The following is a 25,271-nucleotide window of genomic DNA, read 5'->3' on the forward strand; positions in this document are numbered from 1 at the left end:
AGGATATAATACTTTATTCACTCTAACATGGGCGGAGGGGATGTAATGAGGGGGAAGTGGGCACGTTTCCAGGGATCCCAGTAGGGGAATCCTGTCTCCCAGTTCCAGGGCAGCCAGGCCTGCCAGTCCCATCCTATTCAAGACGCTGGTGGTGGGGCGGGGAGTTGTCCAGATTAACGCAGCCCCAGGTTGAGATCCCAGAGTGCCCCTCCCCACCTGGAGGCTCGCACCCCGCGGAGAAAAGAAACGGCGGCTCAGCTGCCCTCACAATCCGGGCAGCGCTCGGTGGCAGTGGCTCCAGCTGGTAGCTTGAAGTCCCGGCCGCAGCCGGCGCAGATATAGAGACGGCGCCGCATATGCGCGCGACGATGGCGGATGAAGTGCGAGCTGAGGCGGAAGCGCCGGCCGCACTCGGAGCAGGGATAGGGCCGCTCGCCAGTGTGCGTGCGCGCATGCTCCGCCAGGTTGGAGCGGTGGCCGAAGCCGCGGCCGCACACAGGGCAGCGGTGCGGCTTCTCGCCCGTGTGCACGCGCCGGTGCTTGGCCAGCGCCGAGCTCTGGGCGAAGCGCGTGCCACAGTCGCCGCAGGCGTACGGCCGCTCGCCCGTGTGCGTGCGGCGGTGGCGCGCCAGGCATGAACTGCCGCCGAAGGCGCGTCCGCAGTCCGGGCACGCGTACGGCTTCTCGCCCGTGTGCACGCGCAGATGCTGTGCGTAGTTGGAGCTCTGCGCGAAGCGGCGGCCGCATTGTGCGCATGCGTACGGCTTCTCGCCCGTGTGGCGCCGCCGGTGCTGCCGCAGGTTCGAGGCGGCCGAGAAGCGCTTGTCGCACTCCGGGCACTCGTAAGGCCGTTCGCCCGTGTGGGTGCGGCTGTGTTTGGTCAGCGCCGACTTCTGCGAGAAGCGCCGGCCGCACTCCGTGCACGCAAAGGGCCGCTCGCCCGTGTGTATGCGGACGTGCTTGGCCAGTGTGGAGCGGCGTGCAAAGGCGCGGCCGCAGTCCCGGCACGCGTGTGGACGTGCCGGGTCCGCCGACGGCGCTGGCGCCTCGCTCGAGACCTGCGGGGAGAGGGGGACAGGTCAGCCCTGACGGAGAGACCCAGGAGCCGGAGACCTGGGGCTCCACCAGCTGCAGCCTCTCCGTCCCTCGTTTGTAAAGTAGTTAAAATCAAGGGGTGCACCTCTCAGGACGGTTGTGCGCGTCTAATGAGATAATTAACGCACATATCACAATGCCTGGTGTCGTTCCAGCTATTCTTTATTAATTCAACCAAAATTTATTGAGCGCGTAATGTGCCAGACTCTGTTCTAGGAACTGAGGATTCAGCATTAAAAATTTTTTGAATTCATAATTTCAGGAAGAATGGCTGAAAGGGGTGCTGGTACGGGGGGATGGTGCAAATTTAAATAGGGTTAGGAAACCTCACTGATGTCATGAGCCTTTACCTAAAGGAGGTGAAAGAGCAGGTTCCAGAGGGGAAAGCAAGGCCCCGAGGCAGGAGTTTTTCTGTTCCAGGAATGGCAAGAAAAAGTGCCTAGGGCAGAACACAGGAGGGGAGGAGTAATCCATGGAGTGGTCCTTAAGGCGTTATCTTAGCATAGAGCCTTGAATGAGAATCTGATGAGGAACCAGTAGAGGAGATGTCGGAAGGTTCTGAGCAATGAGGTACAGATAAGACTCATATTTAAAAGGTTCCACAGAATAGAGGAGAAGGGGCAGAAACCCACCGAGGAGGCCCCTGTACTGCAGGCCAGAGAAGACAATGGCTTGGACCCAGGCGACAGAGATGGAAAGTGAAAGTGGTAAGTGGTCTGCTTCTGGATATATTCTGCAATTGGAGACAGCCAAGCTAATGATAGATTAGACATGAGATATAAAGAAAGAGAGGCGTCAAGACGACTCCAAGGACTTCGAGCTTAGCAACTGCAAAGGCGGAATTATCATCTACAGAATGGTTGTGGGGGGTGGAGGGTTGCGGGGGAACAACGAGTTGGTACCTGTGATCTGTTTCTGATCCTATCCGCAGTTGTCCTGGACACATCTGGAGCTCAGGAGAGAGGCCCAGGCTGGAGATGTAAATTGGGAAGACATCAGCCTGCAGGGGATTTTTAAAGCCTTGAGACTGGATGAGTTCACCCAGGGACTAGAGAGAACTGGGAGGCAAGATGCAAAGCAGCCAGCAAAGGAGACTGAGCAGCCAGTGAGGTCAGAGACCCAGGAGAGCATGGTGTCTTAGAGCCAGGCTACAATCAAGTTCAGGCTCTTTAATAAACTTTTAAGAGCAAGCACCTATCATTTTTTTAAGCTGCACAAAAGGCGGCAAGGGTGAAACCCAAATACTCTGAGGCCTGAAATGAAAAGAATTTGAGAATAAATCAGTTTCATGAGGTCTGGGTCTCTAGAGATAAAATCAGAAAAAATAAATGCTTTATAAGAGGCAGATGAAGGGAAAACAGTTTGTACTAACAGTAAAGAGGAGTACTGAGGATACACTGCTTCCTTGGTAGAAAAGAGAAGGCTCATCCTAGCAAAAGTGATGTTGAATCTTTGCTATGGACTAAGCAGGGCTTCCCTGGTGGCTCAGATGGTAAAGTGCCTGTCTGCAATGTGGAAGACCCAGGTTCAATCCCTGGGTTGGGAAGATCCCCTGGAGAAGGAAATGGCAGCCCACTCCAGTACTCTTGCCTGGAAAATCCCATGGACAGAGGAGCCTGGTAGGCTACAGTCCATGGGGTCACAAAGAGTCGGGCACGACTGAGAGACTTCACTTTCATGGACTAAGCAAATAGAATATTAATTCATGACCAAGTGAAAAAACAGGCATGTATTAAGGATAAAGCATTAGCTTCTGTCTCCCCATATTCCTTCTTTACCAAGTAATTATCATTATTCTTTTATAGATAAAGAAACAGCTTAAGAGAGGTGACAACTAGGGAGTAGTAAGGCCTTTTTCTGAAGCTGTAAGGAGAGCAGCTTCAGGGCCTTCAAGATCCTTTGTTAAAGACTAGCTTTTTGGGACTCCCCTGGTGGTCCAGTGGCTAAGCCTCCATGCTCCCAATGCAGGGGGCCCAGGTTCAATCCCTAGTCAGGGAACTAGATCCTACATCCCACAACTAAGACCTGGCACAGCCAAAATAATCAATTAATTAATTTTAAAAAGACAGCAGCTTTTTGGTAACCACCTCAGAAATGTGGGGCTTCCCTTGTGGCTCAGCTGGTCAAGAAACTGCCTGCCATGTGGGAGACCTGGGTTCAATCTCTGGGTTGGGAAGATCCCCTGGAGAAGGGAAAGGCTACCCACTTCAGTATTCTGGCCTGGAGAATTCCATGGACTGTATATAGTCCAAGGGGTCGTAGAGAGTCAGACATGACTGAGCTACTTTCACTTTCACTTTTTCAGAAATGTGGAAACGAAGCAGTTTGAAAAACTAGTCACCAACCAAAGCAACCCTGGCTACAACAGTTATATAATGATATTAGTGATAACAACATTAGAGTATAAGATTTGACAGTGTTGTTATGTACATTATTGTATTAAATCTTCTTGTTACCCCTCTCCCCCACCCCTGCCCCCAGGATCAGGCATTATCTTTTGGTAACTGAGAAGACTTAGCTGAGAGAGATTAAATTGATATAGCCCATGAGAGTCAGGACTGACTTTTAGAGTTCTCATCCTTCAGCCGTAGGCTACACTGCTTCCCTGCACTCAGAGTGCCAAGATGTGCCAGCGGCTGGATTCCAAGTGCCTGGCACTCTCCAAGAGGGATTCAAGGTTAAAATACAACTTGATACTTTAAATTGAGAAACTCCCCACAGCAATTTGGCACAGTCTGAATTCAAGGTCACACTTTCCAGTCTTGCCCTGGTTTTAACAACCAAGGGGTTTATATCGTGGAAATAATTTTTCTCATTATGTCTATATTTTTCTGGCCCATTTTTTTCTTTGGCATCCTTCTTTTAGGTGACTGACCAGTCTGAGGACTTTCTTAACCCTGGATTCACTAATTTGGGAAAAAGAAATTCTTCGCACAAGTACCCTTGGAATCTCCAACTCCAGGAGGAGAGGCCTTGGGTGCTCCAGGAAGAATCTTGGTAAGAGGGGTTGAGTCTAGCTCATTAAGACCCCAGGCAAGTCCCTCCCTCCCCCTGCCTCACTGAACCAAGGAGGGCAAGGTAGGCTAGGTAACATCAAGTATTTCCAGACTTGAAGTATGCACATCACAGAATGCAAGAGGCTTCTAAGTATTATGTAGGCTTTTATCTTAGTATGATCATAATGTATTTATCTTCATGATTATTAGAAAAACAACAGATCACATGAATCCCAGTTTTATCAGCATTATCGTTCAGATGAAGGTAAATTTATTTATCAAAACAACGTGAATCTATTTGAAGAAGGCAACTAAATAAATGAGCACAACAGGTGAGTAATAGACACGTGAATGAAGTTTGGCAATACCAGACTTACATGTCTTTTCAATTCTACAACTGTCAGATTTTAAAATTAGAATAATGGGTGTCTGCACTCTTAACATGAGAGCACTAGGGGGATAATGTAGTATAATAATATGATAATCCAAGTATTTAAAGTTAGTGATTTTTGTCTTTCTGCTTTTAAAAAAAGAGCAAACGTTCCAGTTTCTTCTTCAACCATTACTTTTCTAATTAATAAATAACTACCATTTACTAAGCACTCACTATGTGCCAGGAACTGCAATAAATACTTTTCAGCCATGTTCTTGTTTTAAATTCTCCCAACCCTTTGGGTTAGATTGTATTAGCTCCATTTTAAAATAAGGATAGAAGACTCAGAAGTAAGTGACTATCAAGGCCCTACAGCTGATCCATCAGCAGGGCCAGGGTTTACACTGGAAGGCTGTCATTGTCCAAAATGCCTTTTCTCTCAGCCATGATGCAATCCTATCTCACTGACAAGCTTGAGGTCACCTCCACAGCTTGTCTGCCTCCCTGGATTCTTCTAGCTATCCGAATCTCCCTTCTTTGGAGTACAGAGTATAAAATACAATCCTGACCTCCCTCATTCATTGCTACAAGAAGGGTGGTCCACAGACCAGCAGCGTCACTGGCAACTTGTTAGAAATACAGAATCTCAAATCCCACTCCAAACCTACTGAATCAGAATCTTCACTTTAGCAAGATCCCCAAGTGGAATGTATGCATGTTAAAAATGAAAGCTGATCTAGAAGAGAGGCGCACTACTCCCAGAGAAAGCAGATGGGAAAAGTAAAGAGCATTTTACAGGCCAAAAGACCACATGGGCAAAGTCTTCGAGGTCAGGTGTACTTGAAACTGAAGCATGGGAAGGATGCTGAATGACTAGAGATGAAGCCATGAGGTCGAAGGATGAAGAGCTTGGAATGCCAGGCGTGGGAGCTTAGGGAAACAAAACCGCTCAAGGTTTGATCCCAAGCAAGGAAAGACAGAACTGGATGTACATAGAACCCTCTGGGAAAAAAATCTTTCTATTCATTAAGATAGTTTGGATTTTGATAAGGGGGTAAGAGACTGATCCCTGTGTGCAGCATAATTAGGGCCTGTCCTGGACAATGACTGGCCATGGGACTGGGTGAGAGCTGAGACTCATAGAATGTGGACACTGAGCTTTGGAGACCACTATTTCATAAGAACCCAGACTCAAGGAGACCACACAGCAAGTTGATGAGCTATTTTGTGGGCACAGTGCTAAATCTTTGTGGGATGTGTGTGTAACTCATTTCTACTCTCCTCCAAATCCAGTCACCCACGTGATATTTAGACTGGATTTCAAGGATTTTACTTTCATTATCTCATTTTATAGATGAGAAAGCTGTTGAGGCAAAGCTGGTAAATGTGGTTGTTAGGATTTGAACCGACGCTTTTAACCACTAAGTAACACCATTCAGAGTGTAGCCCTACCTCCCTTTCATGACTAGCCATGCCTACCTCCACCCTTCCCATCCTTAGCTCCAGCCACTCCAATCAATGTTCCCAAATATCTCCTTCTTTCCATCTTCCCTCCACTGCTGCCACTACCTTAGAGCAGGCTATCAGCCTTACCTGACCTGGTCTCCCCGTAACAACCAACGATTCTAAAAAGGAAATGTGATCATACCTCTTCTCTGATCTGAAGCTTCTCACGGCACTGCATAACCTAACACAGTAGGTACAAATCTATAGGCTGACTATACGCAAACAGTCTGGTCCATCTGTTTCTCTGGCCTTATCTTTTCTGAGCACTTGCTGTTTCCTCATCCTGGAATGCCCTTCCTCCTCCTCTATTTGCCATATTCCCACTAAGTTTACAAGGCCCATGTCAAAGTTATTTCCCTGAAACCTTTCCTACTGCCTTGAGTTATTTGCCTTCAATCCTCAGTCTAGGCCTCCATGTTGGTTTCCCTGTTCACATCCAGCCCCAGGATTCAGCCTTATTGAGGCCTTGATAAAAATGAGCTGAAACATCTCCAGAAGGATGACCTCGCCCAACGTCCTGAACTGTAGGAGGAAGAATGAATAATAATAGCAACAAATATGTACAGAATGTTTATTGTGTGCCAGACACAGTTCTTACTCTTTACAAGTATTAACTCATTTAATCCTTCCAATCCCAAGAAGTAGGTGCTATTATGATTTCACTTTTACCAATAAGGAAACTGAGGCACAAAGAGGTTAAACTTGCCAAAGGTCACACAGCTGGTAAGTAAGTGATGGAGTTGAAAGTCCACCCTAAACTCTGGAGTCTTGAGTTCTTAACTTACAGGCCAAAGGAGACCAGGGGATTCACAGGGCCGGAAGAGGCAGGCTGAGCTAGGAGGATGGGCCAAGGAGGCCTGAGAAAAACAGAACTAAACGAGCCAAGGCAGTGAAAGCGCGGAGTCCTAACCACTGAACCGCCAGGGAATTCCCTAAATAGTTATTTTGACTGGAAGAGGAGGCCACAGAAGCTAGCCCCCTCCCCCTAGGGTCCACCACACCCACTAGGGGGCAGCAGAACTTTCTTTTCCTGGGAACTGGCCCCTGTGCAGGAAGAAATCAGGGAACCCGGGCCCAGAAACCCTGCATATGGACACAAGGGCTGCTCTGGCTGGGGATGGGAGTCTTGTAGAGTTCTGGGAAACAGAAATATACCTAGTGGCAGCTAGGGTCCTGAAAGGGGAAATCTCATACTTTGATCTCCTTAAAACCCCTCTTTAAACCTTCCACACCCTTGTCAGTCTAACCCTGCTACACATCAAGCTCCACGAGAAACCGAGGAGGGCATTTACTCCCCAGCACCCAGCACAGAGCCTGGCACAGTAGGCGTGACATCTGTATTGTGGCAGCATGGACAATGGGACAGAAGGATGGGTGGCCAACTCAGATTCTAAGCCTGAGAGTCCTGGGAAAGTAGGGGTAGGATCCCTGGCTTCTGACTGAGGGAGGTTGGACCTGAACCAGATTTAGGGCCGATGGGACCCCCGTGGTGTGGGACACGTACCTCCTTGTTGTCCATAGGGATCTTGAGTTTCACCACTTCATACTTCTCTTCACCCTCTTCCTCCTCACCCTTCACCAGCAGCACCATCTCCTCTTGCATCTCTTCCTCCTCCTCCTCCTCCGTCTGCTGTTCACCAGGCATCTTGGTGTCCTGGGGCAGGGAGCTGAGTCAGCTCAGGACCCGCCCCCTCGACCATGGCTCTGGCCCACACAAGGCGATGCAGCCGTGGCTTCTCCCATGCCCAGATCTGTGTCTGACCCTCTTCCCTGTATCCCAGCCCGGCCCTAGGCCCCAGCCTTGTCCCGGGACCAGCTCGAAAGACTCGTTCACGCTACTCATCCTGGCATTCAAGGCCCTGAACACTTCGAATCTCCAGCCCCGGTGAGACGCCACCCTCCCCGCGCTGAGTCACTCCCAGGAGCCTGGGTCAGCGGCCCGGAGCTCTAGGGCACGGGCTGGAGGCGGGATCGGGGCGGAGACCCTGGGGGGTGCGCACTCACCAGCCGCGGGTTCGGGCGCTCGCGCTGCCCCAGGCCAGGGCGCCGGGCGGTTGGGCACTCTGCGACGCTGCGACTCCAGGGGCGGGGCATGGGCGGGGCCCCATAGGCGACTGGCCATTGGTTCAGAACGCATAACTCCGCCCCCGAGGGGGAGGGGTCAGAGGACCCAGGCGTCCGGCCCAAACTGCCCTGGGAGGGTGGCAAGCCCACACCCAGCGCCTTCCGCTATTCCATAACTCCCAAAGACCCCAGGCCGGCCTACTCGGTGTTCAACGTCCTCACAGTCCAGTTGTGACCTACCTTCAAGGCTCGTTTCCTGTGGCCAGCTTGGAGGTCTCCGTGGCGGCCAAGCGCGTCTGCTCCGCCCGAAATAGGCCACGTGCGCTCCCGCCCCTGCCTGGGCCTCTCGCTGGCGCCCCGCCTGGAGGGCGGACCCTGTTGCCTCCTTACCTCTTTCCTTCCCTCTTTTTGCCTCTTCTTCCATCTTTTCTGCTTTCCCGGCATTGCCTTCGGGCAGCGGTCTCTGGGATAGCTTGCCCCTTTAGTACATACTTACCAACAGGCACCCAAGTTATCGCTGCCATTTATTGTGTGGTGCGCCTCTTGGGCGCCATCGTTATGCTAAGCCTTTTACACCCCTGATCTCCTCACAAAGGTGGGTCCATTTCACAGATGAGCTAACTGAAGTTCAAGGAGGTAAAATGATTTACCTAAGTTTCACAGTAAGTGTTGTCATAGCATCTCTGACAGCCCAGTAGCCTAGGTGGAAATTTATAGCACACAGACCAGATCCAATCCACAGAAGTATTTTGGCCCTCAGGTTTAAAAGTAAACTTCAAAAAAAGCCTGAGAGGTCTTTTACAAATTTTAATTCCCAATATTTAAAAATTGAGATAGTTCATATATAAAGATCTGTATTTTCCCACTTCTCTTGAAAAATATACCTAATTCTATTTTATGAATGGGGCAATGTGAATTCAGAAATGATGAAAGAAAGAGAAATAACATTCAGTAAGTGCTTACAATCCCTAGTGTCCTTACAACAACCCTGTGGGGATCAATAATATTATCTTCCTCTGACAAATGAGGGAACTAAAAGCTTAGAGAGCTTAAGTAATTTGCTCAAAGTCACATAGCTGGTAAGTAACAAATTCCAAAGCTCATTTTGCTTCTGTTGCACCAAATTATCTCTCAGAACTGAGGTTACATGAGGAAATCGGTAGCAGAGCCAGGAGTGAAGCCTGATCCTCAGTCTGCAGAACCCAGAGCATAATTTGGATGTTGGGATTACATCTGGTCAAAGTTTTGCTCTTCCTCAGACCTGTGAAAAGAGGGTAAATGAGTATGATACAATCAGGATCCCCCAAATCACTTTGTGTTCATTCTCTCATCAAATATTTATTGAACCCTACTGTGTGCCTGACACCATTTTAGATATTGGAGATGCAGGCATGAACAAAAGAGATGAAAACCTTGACTACTATGGCACTTCTCAGGGTGTACAAAATGTCAACAAGTAAATAAGATAATTTCAGCTAAGGATAAGTATCAGAAGGAAATAGGACCAGATGGTGCAACAGGGGGTGGCTATGGTTGGGGGCTTCTTTAATGTGAGCAGGGAAGGCATCTCTTAGGAAATAATACATGAAATGAAACTTGAATGATGAGAAAGGGTTAATCATTTGAAAATCTAGATGAAGAATGTTCTAGACAGAACTACAGAAACTTTACGGTGAGATTAAAGTTGGCATGTCTGAGGGAAAGAGAGAAGACTTGTGTGGCTGGAGCCAAGTGAGGAGAAATGTCATGTGGGAGTTGGAAGAGAGGCAGGCAGGGGCCAGATTATGGCTGGAAATCTAGCAAAAGGCCAGACGTGCTTCGCCCTGAATTGGAGAATCAGTGAGGAGACTCAGCCGGGAGCAGTGAAAGTCCCCACTGGAAGGTCCTCCTACTGTGGGAGGATTTGGGAACAGACATTTGCAAAAGGAGGATCATGAACAAGTACCTGTCTGGAATCCAAGCTTGTTCCTGAGGGTCTCTTAGTCTAGTAAAGAAGATCATGATTTTAAAACACACATGTAGGGCTTCCCTAGGGGCTAAGTGGGAAAGAATCCCCCTGCCAGTGCAGGAGACACAGGTTCGATCCCTAATCGGAGAAGATTCCACATGCCACTGAGCATCTAAGCCTGTGTGCCACAACTATTGAGCCTGTGCTCTAGAGCCTGGGAGCCGCAACTACTGGAGCCTGTGCGACTACAGCCTGTGCTCCACAATGAGAAGCCACTGAAATGAGAAACCTGCGCACTGCAACTAGAGAGTGGCCCGTGCAGCAACAAAGAGCCAGCACAGCCACAAATAAAAAGTTTTTAAACCCAATAATATATTCTCCAGGGGATCTTCCCAACCCAGGGATTGAACCTAGGTCTCCTGCATTGTGGGCAGATTCTTTACTGTCTGAGCCATGAGGGAAGCCTAGATAATATTTTATATGAAAAATATACATATGAAATATACATATGAAAGGGAAACAATAGGTGTTCTGGCAGGAGACTAGTGGGATGAGTGAATAACTCCCTGGAAGGGAGTGGATATTGGGTACAGGCCTCACTGAAGAGATAGTGAGTGAGTGAAGTCGCTCAGTCATGTCCAACTCTTTCTGACGCCATGGACTGTAGCCTAACAGGCTCCTCAGTCCATGGAATTTTCCAGGCAAGAGTACTGGAGTGGGTTGCCATTTCCTTCTCCACTGAAGAGATAAAGGACCTTCAAAGATGAGTGGGGGTTTGCCAGATGGACAAACAGGTAGCAGTTTGTGAGATTGTGAACTCTTGTGAAGAGCACATCATGTTCAAGGACATCATTCACCAAAGTATTGAGGGAGCGCTATTATGTGCCAGGCCCCGTTTAGGACTAGGCAGTAGAAAATTGAATTTGGAAAAGTCTTTATCTTACTTTTCACTATTCTGCATTTCACTATTTGCCTTACCTGAGCTCCTGAATCCCTAAGGACTTGGTACAGAGAACACACCATCTGGCATCCATCATTCTTTAGGTCTTAACATAATTGCCACTTCTTTGAAGAGGCATTGGATCATGTAGGATTCTCTCCTACCTGCAAGCTTCCTGCGTAGTCTTTACCACACTTGAAAATATTTGTTCAATGTTTATCTTCTGCATAGAAACTGAGGGCAGAAGTTTTGTCTTGTTCATCTTTCTATGCCCTATACCCAGCACGCAGTAGGTAATGCTGTTGTTGAGTGTCTCTTTATCCTAAAGAAGCTCTTGATGTGTTAAGGGCTCAGAGGAAGGGGGTTCTAACCCAGGTTGGAAGTTTAGGGAAGGCTTCTGGGAGGAAGTAACGCTTAAGGTATTTGGATTGGGGGTGGGGAGCATTCCAAGTTACGAAAACAAAACATTTAAGAGGCACAGAGTTGAAACCACACAAGTGGAAGGTCTTGAATGCCAACTAAGGAGTTAAGTTTTACAGACAGGACATGCTGCTATACTGCCGAGTTTTTAATAGGGGAGTGATGTGGTCAAATTTTTACAAAGTTCACGGCAGATTAGCTTGGAAGCCGACCTGGTAGTGTGGGGAGACATGGAAACCAGCAGAAACAATCTTCCCAAAGGCCTCCATTAAAGTCTTTGAGGGGTGTGTGCATCTAAGGACAGAAGCCGCAAAGAACCCCGGGGCTGAAGTCAAAACACTGGGATTTCGAGTCTGTGTAACAACTTGGTAGGGATGGGAAGGCTGGGAGGAACCGCGCTGCAGCAAGCTTTCATTGGTTTCTAGGGAATCCCGGCCAGTGGTTAAGATGTCGCGAGAACTTCTACCCAGGGACCGTTACCGCACGCAGATTAGCTGAAATGCCAAGCCAGCGAAGTTGCAGAGCAGTCTTGTACTTCGTTTCTTAGATGGGTGAGCGGCCCTAGTCTTTTTGGTCCCTGGCCAATTAGGTCAGTTCCTTTTCCCCCCTTCCTCCCTACTGGCGCCCTCCTTGGAAAAAGCTGGGAATTAAGAGTCCAGCATCTAACGACGCACGCATGGCTGGGAAATATGGTTGCCTTTTCCAGGGGATAGAGACATCGCCTTTGGGCTATGCAGCCTAATGACCCGTTTCTCGACAAATAAAAAGGGGTCGTAGGAAGGCGGGGTTTCCCTGAAGGCAGAGCATCAGCGTCTGGGTCTTCTGCGCCCCTACCAGACCGGCTGGCCACTTTTTCTCCGGGTACTTGTCGCCATAGCAACAGCGCTTGCCTAATACTGACCCCCCACGCTCCCACCCGTGGCGTCGCGTTTTTCCTTTTAAGGGTCGCGCTAGATCCTGTGGCGTAGGTGGCGCCTGTGGGCAGCCAGCTCTCAGGTCTAGGGCATCAACTGACAGACCTGGTGGCCGTTTTTTAACCCGTTGCCTGAGCTAAAAAGCAGCTTTGACGACCCAATTTCTTTGATGGGCTCAAAGATGGCAAGTTTACACATGGCTTGTGGGCTTTGCCTGTGGTGACCCTTCAGCACCTTTTTCACCCCTCACGATGCACACACACACGCACACACCAGTCCAAGCCTCAGATAAGAAGCAGTTTATTGGTGAGAAGACATATGGAGATGTGGCTGTCAGGCCTTGGTAGTTCCCTGGCCTTTCCTCACTCCTATACTGCCCTTCTCCCAGCCAATGTGTGTCTGCTGCCATCCACCAGGACCTGGGCTTGGCATCCAGAGCAAATGAGTGCTCATTCCGCTGTCTCACATATTCTGTTGTGTCCAGGTGGTCAGGGCAGTTGGGTCTGAACTCACTCCAAGTGTCCTCTTCCTGGCTCCCACCATGTCCAGTGGCCTGAGGCTGGGTACTGCCTGCCTACCAACAGTACTCTCCCCATCAGCAAGATGGTCAAGATGGCCCGGCCTCACTCTCACCCTTAACCTCAGAAGTCTCATTGCTTCTAGGTCTAACAAACCTGGTTCAGGATGCTTGGTCTGGGTGGGGGTGGAGGGGAAGGCAAGGCTGGGAGGGGTCAATTTACAGGTTAAGAGGCAGTAGGAATTTAGAATTCTTTAAGGGCCCTCAGGCTAACCCTAGTTTATTAACAGGTATTTATTGCCTATTGTATTCCAGGCAGTGTTCTAGAAGCTGGGGGTATAAACCAAACTGGCAAGGTCCTGACCCAGCCCAGCCAGGACAGTTTCCTGAGCTTCAAGATCGTTTGTCTCCAAATCTCTATTTCTATCTATTCACTCCTTTCTCCCCTTTGTTTCTTCCCTTCCTTCTCCCTCCCAACCACCTCCCAGGCCCTTTCTTCTCTGCTTAAGCAGCAGATACCCTCCCTTTGGTCTCTTGGGCCTCCACCCTCCCTGGACCCCATCATTCTAGTCCCGTTGGTGGCTCCTCTTTGAGAGGCCTTGCCAGACCATCTCCTGTCCCAAAGGGCCTCAGGATCAGGTGCCCACGCTGGTGCTTGATACGGGCAGAACTGTCACCAAAGCCCTTGCCACACTCTGCACACTTGTATGGCTTCTCCCCAGTGTGTGTGCGCCTGTGTTTGACCAGGTCTGAGCTCCGGGGAAACTCCTTCCCGCAGAAGCCGCACACATGGGGCTGGCTGGGTCCAGAGGGCTGAGCCCGGACTCGTGATCGAGGGGCAGTGGGTGCTGGGCCAGGGGGGTTATGTGGCCTCAGGAGAGTGGATGGTGGTGGTGGCCTAGCCCGTTCCCCACGATGGGTGCGGAGGTGCTTGACTCGGGCTGAGCTGTCAGCAAAACCTTTGCCACATTCTGGGCAGAGGTAGGGTTTTTCCCCCGTGTGTACACGATGGTGTTTCACCAGGTCCGAGCTCCGGCGGAAGCCCTTGCCACACTCAGGACACTTGTGGGGCTTGTCACCCTCCAGTGGTGGTGGCGGCTCTCCAGCCTGTGGGCCCCCAGGCTCCGGCTCCAAGCCAGGCAGGCCAAAAGGGCCATCCCCTGAGTGTGAAGGGCTTCGAGGTGTCAGCGGGGGGCTGGTGCCTAGAGGAGGTGGGGGCGGGCTGGAGCTAGGGGGTGGGCTGGGGATCAGGGGGGCCAGAGGGTAGCCTGGGAAGCTGAAGTCCTGGGGCTCCATGTGAGTGAGGCGGTGGCGGAGGAGGGTGGAGCTGAGGCTGAAGGTACGGTCACACTCAGGACAGGCGTGAGGCCTTTCGCCACTGTGGGTGCGGAGGTGCTTGACTCGCGCAGAGCTGTCAGCGAAGCCCTTGCCACACTCAGGGCAGAGGTAGGGCTTCTCTCCTGTGTGCACTCGGAGGTGCTTCACCAGATCTGAGCCCCGGGCAAACTCCTTTCCACACACATCGCAGCCGAAGGGCTTGGGCCCCAGGTGACTGCGCTGGTGGCTCAGGAGGCTGCAGCTGAGCACAAATCTTTTGCCACAGTCGGTGCAGATGTATGGCTTGTCCTGGGCCTTAGGTCCCCGTGCAGCTGCCGTGGCGGCTCGAGATGGTTGCTGCCGGGGCACCACGGGCCGGGGGGGCTGCTCCCCTCGGTGTGTCCGCTGGTGCTTTATACGGGCAGAACTGTCGCCAAAGCCCTTGCCACAGATGCCACACTTGTACGGCTTCTCGCCCGTGTGTGTCCGCTGGTGTTTCACCAGGTCCGAACTCTGCCGGAAGCTCTTGCCACATTCACCGCAGATAGTGGGGCGCTCGCCAGCCGGGATCCTGGACCGAGGAATCTTTGGGGGCCCCTGGGCTGGCGCCCGGGCTCTGTAGGGCTTTTCGCCACTATGAGTTCGTTGGTGTTTAATCCGGGCAGAGCTGTCCCCAAAGCCCTTGCCACAGACCCCGCACTTGTAGGGCTTCTCCCCGGTGTGGGTTCGCTGGTGTTTCACCAGATCTGACATCTGCCGAAAGCTCTTGCCACACTCGCCACATACAGCAGCCCGATCACTAGCCTGGCCCCAGCGTGGTTCTCCTAGGAGGCGAGGGCCTCTGTCCCGAGCCTGAGGTTTTCCAGGCCCCTCCCTCTGGACCCACAGGTCATCCCAGGTCTGAATGCTTTTAGGTTTGAGAGAGGCATTTCCTACTTCATGACCTGGGGCCAAATCTTCCTCTTCCTTGAACTCCAAGTCATCCTCCTGTGGGGCATGTTCAAACTCATCTGGCTGAGAAATCTCCGCATGCTCACTCCCTAGACCTGGGGAAAGAAAAAGGAGTGGTAGATCCTGCCTTTTGGCTCAGCCTTCCCTCTGAGGCTGAGATGGTAAAGAATCAGCCTGTGACGTGGGAAAAACAGGTTCGATCCCTGGGTTGGGAAGACCACCTGGAAAAGGGAATGGTCACCCACTCCAGTATTCTGGCCTGGAGAACTCCACAGACAGAGGAGCCTGGTGGGTCATGGGACTGCAGAGTTGGACACACTGAGCGATTAACACACTATCTTCAATAGCAGTCTCCCCAGAAAGGCATCCTTGACAATCTGTGGTCGCAAAGATCTCTCTCCTCTGAATTTCCGAAGCCCTTATATTGTCTGTGCCTCTCAGTAACAGTAACCTCCTTTTACCATGCCTTTCATATGTGCCAATCACTTAAGTAAGCATTACTGAATCCTTGCAAACAATCCTATGAGGTAGTACTATTAACTGTCCCCATTTTACAGACATGCAGTCTCTGAGAATTTTAAGTCACTCACTCAAGGTTCTAAAGTAACAAAGCCAGGTTTCTAACTCGGGTCTGATTCCCAAGCCTGCTGTTAAGCCCTACCTTATATTCTATGTGGAAAGCCTGGTATTTACTAATTAGATTTTATCCCAATCTGCAGTTTATTTCTTCAGTCATCTTGTATGTACTTGAGAGGAGCCAGACACACAGCTGTCCCTCAGGATACTTAGCGTTGGTAGGAGAAATAAGATAAAACACAAATAATTATAACTGCAGGCTCAGAATGAACTGTGCTGTCACTAGAGAGAGGACATTAGAGAGATAGGGCTAGGCTTTCACAGCGCAGAAAAAAAGTAAACCATGGAAAGGAATGTGTGATAAAGCTGGAAAAGGATATTGGGACTGGATGAAGCATGGAAGATCTGAATTGAACGCTAGACTAACGCTTTTAATTAGTAGCAGAAGGGAGCTAGGGAAGATTTTTGTGGAGAGAGACAGGATTAGACCAGGACTCAGATCAATGTGGCTGCACAGTGAGTGCAACACTGGAGAGAAAAGGGCTGAGGGGAGGACGCTGCATTTGCCAGGATGAGACAGAACGAGGCCTGAAGTAGGACTGAAGCAGCGAGGATGATGATGACTGCAGGGGACGGGGAGAGAGTCCTTGAAATGATGCCCCTCAAGGCGTGTCGCTTAGCTGGTGCTCAGAAACACTGGTTCCCTCCCCCTCCCTGGCAGCACAGTTCACGTCCTATTTTTCTGGGTCTGGGCTAGGCAAAGCCCAGAACCGGGGGCCCCACCCGGCCATTACCTGCCCATGGAGGTGCACCGCTTCGGCCCTCACCTGTGCGGGCGCCTCTCAGCTGCTCTCTCTCCTCTGAGCCACGGAGATCCGGACCCCAGGGCTCCACCGCGCGCTCCATCGCCGGCACGCCGCCCTGAGCAAGGAGACAGACACAATTTCACGGTCACACAGCCATGTGCGGACGGCGGGGCCCTGCCGCTGCCCTCTGCCGGCCGGCACGGGCACCGGACAGCATTCGGGTGTCCGAGGTACGGGGCGCGGCTCCGGTGACCCTCGCCCGCGCCACCGGTCCCCCCTGCACCTGCTGCTCCTTCCGGCGCGCAGCCGCCCCCTTCCCCTCCCGCCGCTGCCGCTGCCGCTTCAGCCGCCGCTTCCGCCAGTCCGGGGCCCCCCGGAGCTCCTCCGCGGGGCTCCGGTGCCCGTGCCACCAGGGGCTAGGGGATCGGGCTCGGCGCCAAACGAGGAGGGGGCTCGGACCCGGGCGTCCCGGGGGCGGCCGCCGGGGGCGGGGACGGGAAGCGGAAGCGCCGGGCGGCACCGGGCCGCTCTAGGACCCTGGAGGAGCTGCACGCCTGTGGGGGCCGCCCGTGTCCTCTGGAGCTCGGTGGCCGGCGGGCAGCCGCGTGCCGCGGAGAGGGCTACTCTGAGCCAAGTCCAATTGCCCGAACTCTGTGGTATTAACCGTGTGTTTCCTGGGCTGGAGCTGGATGCGGAGGGCCGAAGACTCTTCCTAATTGTCGCTGTGTCCGGCCACTCGCGCCGACCTCCGGAGGTGGCAGACAGCTCCAGCCACCCCAGCCTGGAGAAACAAAGAGACAGCCAAAGACAGACCCAGGGAAAGGGGTGGGGGAAAGACCAAGGCAGACAAAGGGCGGCAGAGGGCGGCGGAGACCCCAGACGGGGCGGGGGCGGGGCGCCGAGACGCAGGAAACAAAGCCGGGCTGGTCCGCGAGGCCGAGGGCCGGGGGTGGGGGCTGGGCTGGGCTGGGCTGGGCTGGGGGAGACCGAGGCGGCATCGGGAGCTAGTGGCAGACGCCAGATAAATGCTGGGGAGAGTCAGGCCGATGGACTTAGACTTGGATCCGGAGACTCAGAGTCGTAACCCAAAGAGCCCCCAGTCAGAGGATGCAAAGGCAGAGAGACCGAGAGACTGCAGCGGACCAAACACGCAGGAGCAAAAGATTGGCCTGAAACAAAGACATGTAGAAACAGATAAGAGAGATATAAAGTCGCTGAAGCAGAGTCGGAGGAACTGGGCAGGGCACCTGGCGAGAAACAAGCCCGGAGGCAGAGGAACAAAGAGAGAAACTGGCAGAGACAAAGAGAGACAGACGCATAGAAAAGAGGCCATGGGAAGACTAGGGACAGGCCTACGGCGCTACAAAAGGACCCAGGGAGAAGCGAAAACATTAAACCTTGTTTCCCAGCTTGGTGCGGCCCAGGTTGGGGCTGTTTCAGTGGTCCCAGGGGTGTGATCCCCAGTATCTCCTCTGGGCATGTTTGCCTTTGGGGAGTGGGTGGGGTGCCTCTGTTTGCAGCTCATCTAATGATGGAGAGAGTTAATTAAGATTTGTATATTAGTCAACACTTATTAGTGCCTCAGGACTATGCCAACAGTTTGATAAAGAGATAAAGCACATGTAAGTTGTCTTTGGGGTGCTACCATTTTAAAGGGGCAAGCACACAATTCATGATAAATAAGAACTGTAAGGGCGTGAGAGTTATGTGCGCTAATTCAAGATATAGTATGGGAGACCAGGAAGAGGGCTTTGTGGGAATGAGCGTGCACAAATGTTTGTTGTTTAGTTGCTAAGCCATGTCCAACTCTTTGTGACCCCATGACAAGCTTCCCTGTCCTTCACTGTCTCCCGGAGTTTGCTCAGATTCATGTTCATTGAGTTGGTGATGCTATCTAAACATCTCATGCTCTGTTGCCCCCTTCTCCTCCTGCCCTCAATCTTTCCCAGCATCAGGGTCTTTTCCCATGAGTCAGCTCTTTGCATCAGGGGCCAAAGTATTGGAGCTTAAACTTCAGCATCAATCCTTCCAATTAATATTCAGGGTTGATTTCCTTTAGGATTGACTGGTTTGGTCTCCTTGCTGTCCGAGAGACCCTCAAAAGTCTTCTCCAGTACTGCAGTTAGAAGCATTAATTATTTGGTGCTCAGCCTTCTTTATGGCCCAATTTATCACATGTAGAACATGGAGACATACAGATATGTGGACAATCTACAATGACCTAATGAACAAAGATATGATAGGAATGTGGTACAGAGAGAAACCTGTAGAGTTTAGTGGCTGCGGACATTGTCTTTAAGGTCATTCATGCAAAGTTTTATTCCTGATCTTGTCATTTACTCCCTTTAACCTTGAGTGGGGAAGTTACTTCTGTTTCCTGAACTGTAAAATGGAGATACTACCTAATTTGAATGGTTGAGAATAATATGTATAAAGTACTCAGTAAAAAATATCAGTTGTGACTCTTTGGGCTGAAGTAACCAAGGAAGAAGGTGGTGTTTTCAAGCTGATCCTTTCAATCAGCTAAGATTTCAGCGAAGTCCAGAGCCTGGCTGAAGGGGACCCTGAATGAAGAACTCCAGGCACAGTGGCTCACACACTAATGGAAAACCTACTATGCACTAGAAGCTTGGGGATCCAAAGATGATTAAGGGGACTTCCCTGGTCATCTGGTGGCTAAGACTCCAAGCTCCCAGTGCAGAGGACACGGATTCAATTCCTGGTCGGGAAGCTAGATCCCACATGCTGTAACTAAAAGATCCCTGATGTGCAATGAAGATTGAAGATCCTGCATGCTGCAGCTAAGACTTGGAGCAGGCAAATACATACATATATATATATGTATATATATATGAAAAATGGAAGTGTTAGCCACTCAGTTGTGTCCAACTCTGCAGTCCCATGGACTGTAGCCTGCCAGGTTCCTCTGTCCATGTAATTCTCCAGGTAAAGAATAGTGGAGTGGGAAGTCATTCCCTTCTCCTGGGGATCGTCCCAAACCAGGGATCAAACCTGGGCCTCCTGCATTGCAAGCAAATTCTACAGATACTTCACTGCCTGAGCCACCAGAGAAGCCCCATATAGACTGTAATTATCTTTATATAGTCAGTTCAGTTCAGTCGCTCAGTCGTGTCCGACTCTTTGCGACCCCATGAATCGCAGCATGCCAGGCCTCCCTGTCCATCACCAACTCCCGGAGTTCATTCAGACTCGCGTCCATCGAGTCAGTGATGCCATCCAGCCATCTCATCCTCGGCCGTCCCCTTCTTCTCCTGCCCCCAATCCCTCCCAGCATCAAAGTCTTTTCCAATGAGTCTGTTCTTCTCATGAGGTGGCCAAAGTACTGGAGTTTCAGCTTTAGCATCATTCCTTCCAAAGAAATCCCAGGGTTGATCTCCTTCACAATGGACTGGTTGGATCTCCTTGCAGTCCAAGGGACTCTCAAGAGTCTTCTCCAACACCACAGTTCAAAAGCATCAATTCTTCGGCACTCAGCCTTCTTCACAGTCCAACTCTTACATCCATACATGACTACTGGAAAAACCATAGCCTTGACTAGACGGACCTTAGTCGGCAAAGTAATGTCTCTGAATATGCTTTTGAATATGCTATCTAGGTTGGTCATAACTTTTCTTCCAAGGAGTAAGCGTCTTTTAATTTCATGGCTGCAATCACCATCTGCAGTGATTTTGGAGCCCCAAAAAATAAAGTCTGACACTGTTTCCACTGTTTCTCCATCTATTTCCCATGGAGTGATGGGACCGGATGCCATGATCTTCGTTTTCTGAATGTTGAGCTTTAAGCCAACTTTTTCATTCTCTTTCACTTTCATCAAGAGGCTTTTTAGTTCCTCTTCACTTTCTGCCATAAGGGTGGTGTCATCTGCATATCTGAGGTTATTGATATTTCTTCCGGCAATCTTGATTCCAGCTTGTGCTCCTTCCAGCCCAGCGTTTCTCATGATGTACTCTGCATATAAGTTAAATAAGCAGGGTGACAATATACAGGCTTGACGTACTCCTTTTCCTATTTGGAACCAGTCTGTTGTTCCATGTCCAGTTCTAACTGTTACTTCCTGACCTGCATACAGATTTATATATGTATATATATTTATTTATGACATGACAATCTCCATGATTATGATCAGTCCTCAAAAGAGGAAAATAAATAATAGCTCTGATTAATGTGTCGTAAGTTTACATAATAGGAAAGTAGGGAAGCTGCAGATAAGATGGTAAGTTAATGATTAGTTCCACAAACATTTCCTGGGGGTCCAACATGTACCAGGCACATTCCTGGGAAATGGAGGTAAGAGGGTACCAAAATGGCAAAGAGCCAGTCCCTCTTGGAGGGAACCCCCCAAAGGCTGGTCAGCCCTCATGCCATAGTCACTTGTAGAACAAGGTCTAACTTTGAGAAGATTAAACCTGGAGTTATTGGGTCTGAATCTGAACTCAGGTCTGAAGATATAGAAGCCCTTCCAGGGATGTCTGGTAGGGCCATAGGTGGTTATGAAGATATGATGGTGAGATGAAAAAGAAGTAATCGAGGTGATTATGAAATGGTAAGACTGCTGTCTACCATTCACTGCCCCATAGAAACCTCAAGAGGGGATCTTCCTTTCTCCAAACAGGCCCCAAATTTTATCATTATAAAGTCTTTATCCCAGAAATGACTAAGCATAATTTGTTGGAATTAATAAGCATGTAAATGGGATATTGTGTCACTACTAATTCATGTCATTTCTGAACTTAACCAGGCCACAAACCTTTTTTGAGGGCATTTGTTAATATGCACAAATGCCTTAAATGTGTGACTTCCTTTGACTCTGTAATTCCCCTTATACAAATGAGGCCCAAGGAAATGGTTTGGACAAGTGCACAATGATAGCACAACATAGTCATCCCAGCTCAGCGTTGTTTATCACGGGGAAGAGTGGGAATCAACCTAAATGTGTTTGTGTGGACTAAGTCGCTTCAGTCACATCCTACTCTTTGCAACCCTATGGACCGTAGCCTGCCAGGCTTCTCTGTCCATGAGATTCTCCTGGCAAGAATACAGCCCAAACACTTTCACTCCATTTCCTCCTCCAAGGTATCTTCCCGACCCAGGGATCAAATCTAAATGTCTTATGTCTTCTGTGTTGGCAGGTGGGTTCTTTACTAGTGCCACCTAAATACTAAGCCCATCAACCTAAATACTAAGCAGCTATGAAAACGATAATGTAGGCTAAGACGCCACACTCCCAATGCATGGGGTCCAGCTTCTATCCCCCAAGCCGCAATTAAGACCCAGCACAGCCAAATAAATAAATAAATACAAATGAAATATAAGTGTATATAAATGATAATGAAATAAAATTATTAAAAAATGATAATGTAGATGTGTGTTTATGATCATAGACTTACAGGACATATTAAATGACAAAAACAGGTTTCTAAAATTATAGTATGATCTTAGTTTTGTGACTACATATTTATTCATATACATAGGCATATGAGAAAATCCAGAAGGATGAAAATCAAAATGAGGTTATATCAGCAATGATATTAGATGTATGTTTTTCTAACCATTTGCAGTTGCTCATTTTCCCATGAGAATATGTATTGGTTATACAATAAATAAACGAATATACATGTTATTTTTCTCTTGTTTTCTTTTTTTTTCTTGAGGTACAGTTGATTTACAATATTATATAAGCTTCAGGTGTATGACATAGTGATTCACAATTTTTAAAGATTATACTGCATTTATAGCTATTATAAAATGTTGGCCCTATTTCTTGGGCTGTATGATATATCCTTGTAGTTTATTTATTTTACACATAGGATCTTGTATCTCTTAATCTCTCAGCCCTATCTTACCCTTGTCCCTCCCAACTTCCTACTGGTAACCACCAGTTTACTCTCTAGATCTGTGAGTATCTTTCTGTTTTGTTATATTCATTAGCTTGCGTTATTTTTTAGATTCCATATGTAAGTGATAATATATAGTATTTGTCTTTGTCTGACATTTCACTAAGCATATTACTCTCCAAGTCCATCCATGTTGTTGCAAATGGCAAAATTTTATTCTTTTTTATGACTGAGGCACCCCACTCCAGTACTCTTGCCTGGAAAATCCCCTGGACAGAGGAGCCTGGTAGGCTGCAGTCCGTGGGGTCGCTAAGAGTCGGACACGACTGAGCAACTTTACTTTCACTTTCACTTTCATGCACTGGAGAAGGAAATGGCAACCCACTCCAGTGTTCTTGCCTGGAGAATCCCAGGAACGGGGGATCCTGGTGGGCTGCCGTCTATGGGGTCGCACAGAGTCGGACACGACTGAAGCGACTTAGCAGCAGCAGCAGCAGGTAGTACTCCATTGTGTGTGTGTGTGTAACACCACATCTTATTTATCCATTCATCTGTTGATGGGCACCGGTTGCTCCCACATTTTGGCTCTTATTGCTTCCATACTTTGGACACTGGGGTGCATGTATCTTTCTGAGTTAGTGCTTTTATTTTCTTTGGATCCATGCCCATGAGTGGTATTGTTGGATCACATGGTGGTTCTATTTTTAGTTGTTTACAGACCCTCCATACTGTTTTCCACATTGGCTGCACCAATTTACATGCCCACCAACAGTGTACGAGGGTTCTCTTTTCTCTACATCCTTGCCAACATTTGTTATTTGTGGTCTTTTTGATGATAGCCATTCTGACAGGTGTGTCCATGTTATTTTCTTAAAGGTTGTTGAGTAATTCGGGGAAGAGCCTGATTTGAGTCTGAAACCAGGGCAGGGGCAAAACAGTGAGGGATGTAGGTAGGAAGGGCTGCTTTTTCTCATCAGTAGAAAGGACTTGAAAATCAACTGGATATATTTGCAGAGGGCAAGGGAGGGAGGCATTCAGAGTTTTAACTAAAACGGTAGGGCTGCTTAGCCTGATGAGAAGTGTAGGAGGAAGAGTTGTGGTGCAGGGGAAGGGTGTAATTATCCCGTCCCTCGGCTTCTCAAAGTACTCTGTTTATCTCTTTATTACACTACATTTTTAGCACTGGTGTTACACTTACTTGTGGCTGTCTCCGTCTCCCCAGAGGGCAGCAACCCTGACTGATTTCACTCCGTCTGGATTCTCAGCAACTGATCCAGAAGAGCAGTCGCTAGGTTGGAGCTATTGGCACTGTCACACCTCTCAGCTCACGTCATAGCAAGAGCTAGCGTTCAAGCTCATCTTTTATGTCAGGCACTGCTAAGAGTTTTATGTGTATCAGATAGATAATCCTCATCATGGCCCTATGAGGTGAAATTATTAATGAATCATTTAACAGATACAGAAACGAAATCACAGGAAAGTTAAAGATGGTCAGGATCACACAGCTCTTAATCCCTATATGTTTTTATAAGCATATGAAACTTGGAACAACTTCTGTGAATTCAGTGTGGCAGGAGTATGCAATCCCATATGATAGATGAGGAAAGTAAGGGCCAGAGGGGTGGTTTTCCCAGGGTTACAGAAAGGGAGTACTAAAAATGAGGCTGAAGGACTTCCCTGGTAGTCCAGTGGTTTAGAATCTGCCTGCCAAAGATGTGTTTGATCCCTGGTCTGGGAAGATCCCACATGCTATGGGGTAGCTAAGCCCGTGTGCCACAACTACAGAGCTCAGGCACTACAACTGCTGAAGCCCACACTCTAGAGGCTGTGCTCAGCAACTAGAGTAGCCCCCACTTGCTGCAACTAGAGAAAGCCTGCGTGCAGCAACTAAGACCCAGCACAGCCAAAAATTAATAATTTGAAATATACATATATATAATAAAAATGAGGTTGAAACAAGGATAAGATGTCAGCATGGATGGATCTTAAAAGTTAATGCTAATTGAATAAATTAATAAGTAGAAATATATATTAACACAGATAACTGTGGCTCAACTGGTAAATAATCAATCTGCAATGCGGGAGACCTGGGTTTGATTCCTGGGTTAGGAAGATGCCCTGGAGAAGGAAAAGGCTACCGACTCCAGTATTCTAGCTTGGAAAATTCCACAAACTGTATAGTCCATGGGGTTGCAAAGAGTCAGACACGACTGAATGTCTTTCACTACTACACTACTATTTGTGTAAACATTTGTGTACTATGAACATGTATTATATAGTGGAAATCGCTCAGTCATGTCCAACTCTTTGTGGCCCCATGGACTGTACCCTGCCAGGCTCCTCTGTCTATGGAATTCTCCAGACCAGGATACTGGAGTGGGTAGCTGTTCCCTTTTCCAGGGAATCTTCCCAACCCAGGGATTGAACCCAGGTCTCCTGCATTGCAGGCAGATTCTTTACCTTCCGAGCCACCAGGGAAGCCCATTACATACATAACATATATATAACACATATGCAAACACATACAACTATTTCTGTAAACATTTGTGTACCGTGAACTACACATTTTTCAAAATATATACGAACAAAAAAAACCATTACACATTGTGCACATTAGAGTGGTTGCCTTAGAATAAAGGAGGGTGCTATGAGGCTGTATTAACTCAGGCTGGCATAACAGAGAACCACAGACTAGAAGTGTTAAACAACAGATATATATTTTCTCATAATTCTGGAGATTGGAAGTCCAAGATCAAAATGCCAGCAGAGGCTGTTTCTGGTGAGGCCTCTTTTCTTGGGTTGCAGACAGCCACCTTCTCACTATGTCTTCACATGGCCTTTTCTCTGTACATGCGCAGAGATTGCTGGTGTCTTTTCTTATAAGGACACCAGATCTATCCAATCAGGGCCCCACCCTCCTGACCTCATTTAACCTTAATTACCTCCTTAAAGGTCTTACTTTCGAATATAGTCATGAGGGTAAGGGCTCCAAC

General features: G+C 48.9%; 2 protein-coding genes across 2 annotated transcripts in view; one reads left to right on the top strand and one right to left on the bottom strand.

The window, feature by feature from the left end:
* On the bottom strand, window positions 1-16,635 carry ZNF48 (zinc finger protein 48). The gene is made up of 5 exons (XM_052636251.1): window positions 16,445-16,635; window positions 13,344-15,136; window positions 7,975-8,163; window positions 7,475-7,624; window positions 1-1,058 (listed from the first exon to the last, which is right to left on the bottom strand). Exons 1-5 carry the CDS (start codon window positions 16,521-16,523, stop codon window positions 255-257), a joined length of 3,015 nt encoding a protein of 1,004 aa, XP_052492211.1. The 5' UTR covers window positions 16,524-16,635; the 3' UTR covers window positions 1-254.
* SEPTIN1 (septin 1) overlaps window positions 16,579-25,271 on the top strand; it is a 14,784-nt gene continuing 6,091 nt past the window's right edge. The window contains exon 1 of the mRNA XM_052652172.1: window positions 16,579-16,820. Within this exon, the coding sequence (XP_052508132.1) occupies window positions 16,579-16,820 (242 nt within the window). The remainder of the gene's footprint in view (window positions 16,821-25,271) is intronic.

This window comes from Budorcas taxicolor, chromosome 2 (assembly GCF_023091745.1).
Source record: "Budorcas taxicolor isolate Tak-1 chromosome 2, Takin1.1, whole genome shotgun sequence".
NCBI classification, from domain to species: Eukaryota; Metazoa; Chordata; class Mammalia; order Artiodactyla; family Bovidae; genus Budorcas; species Budorcas taxicolor.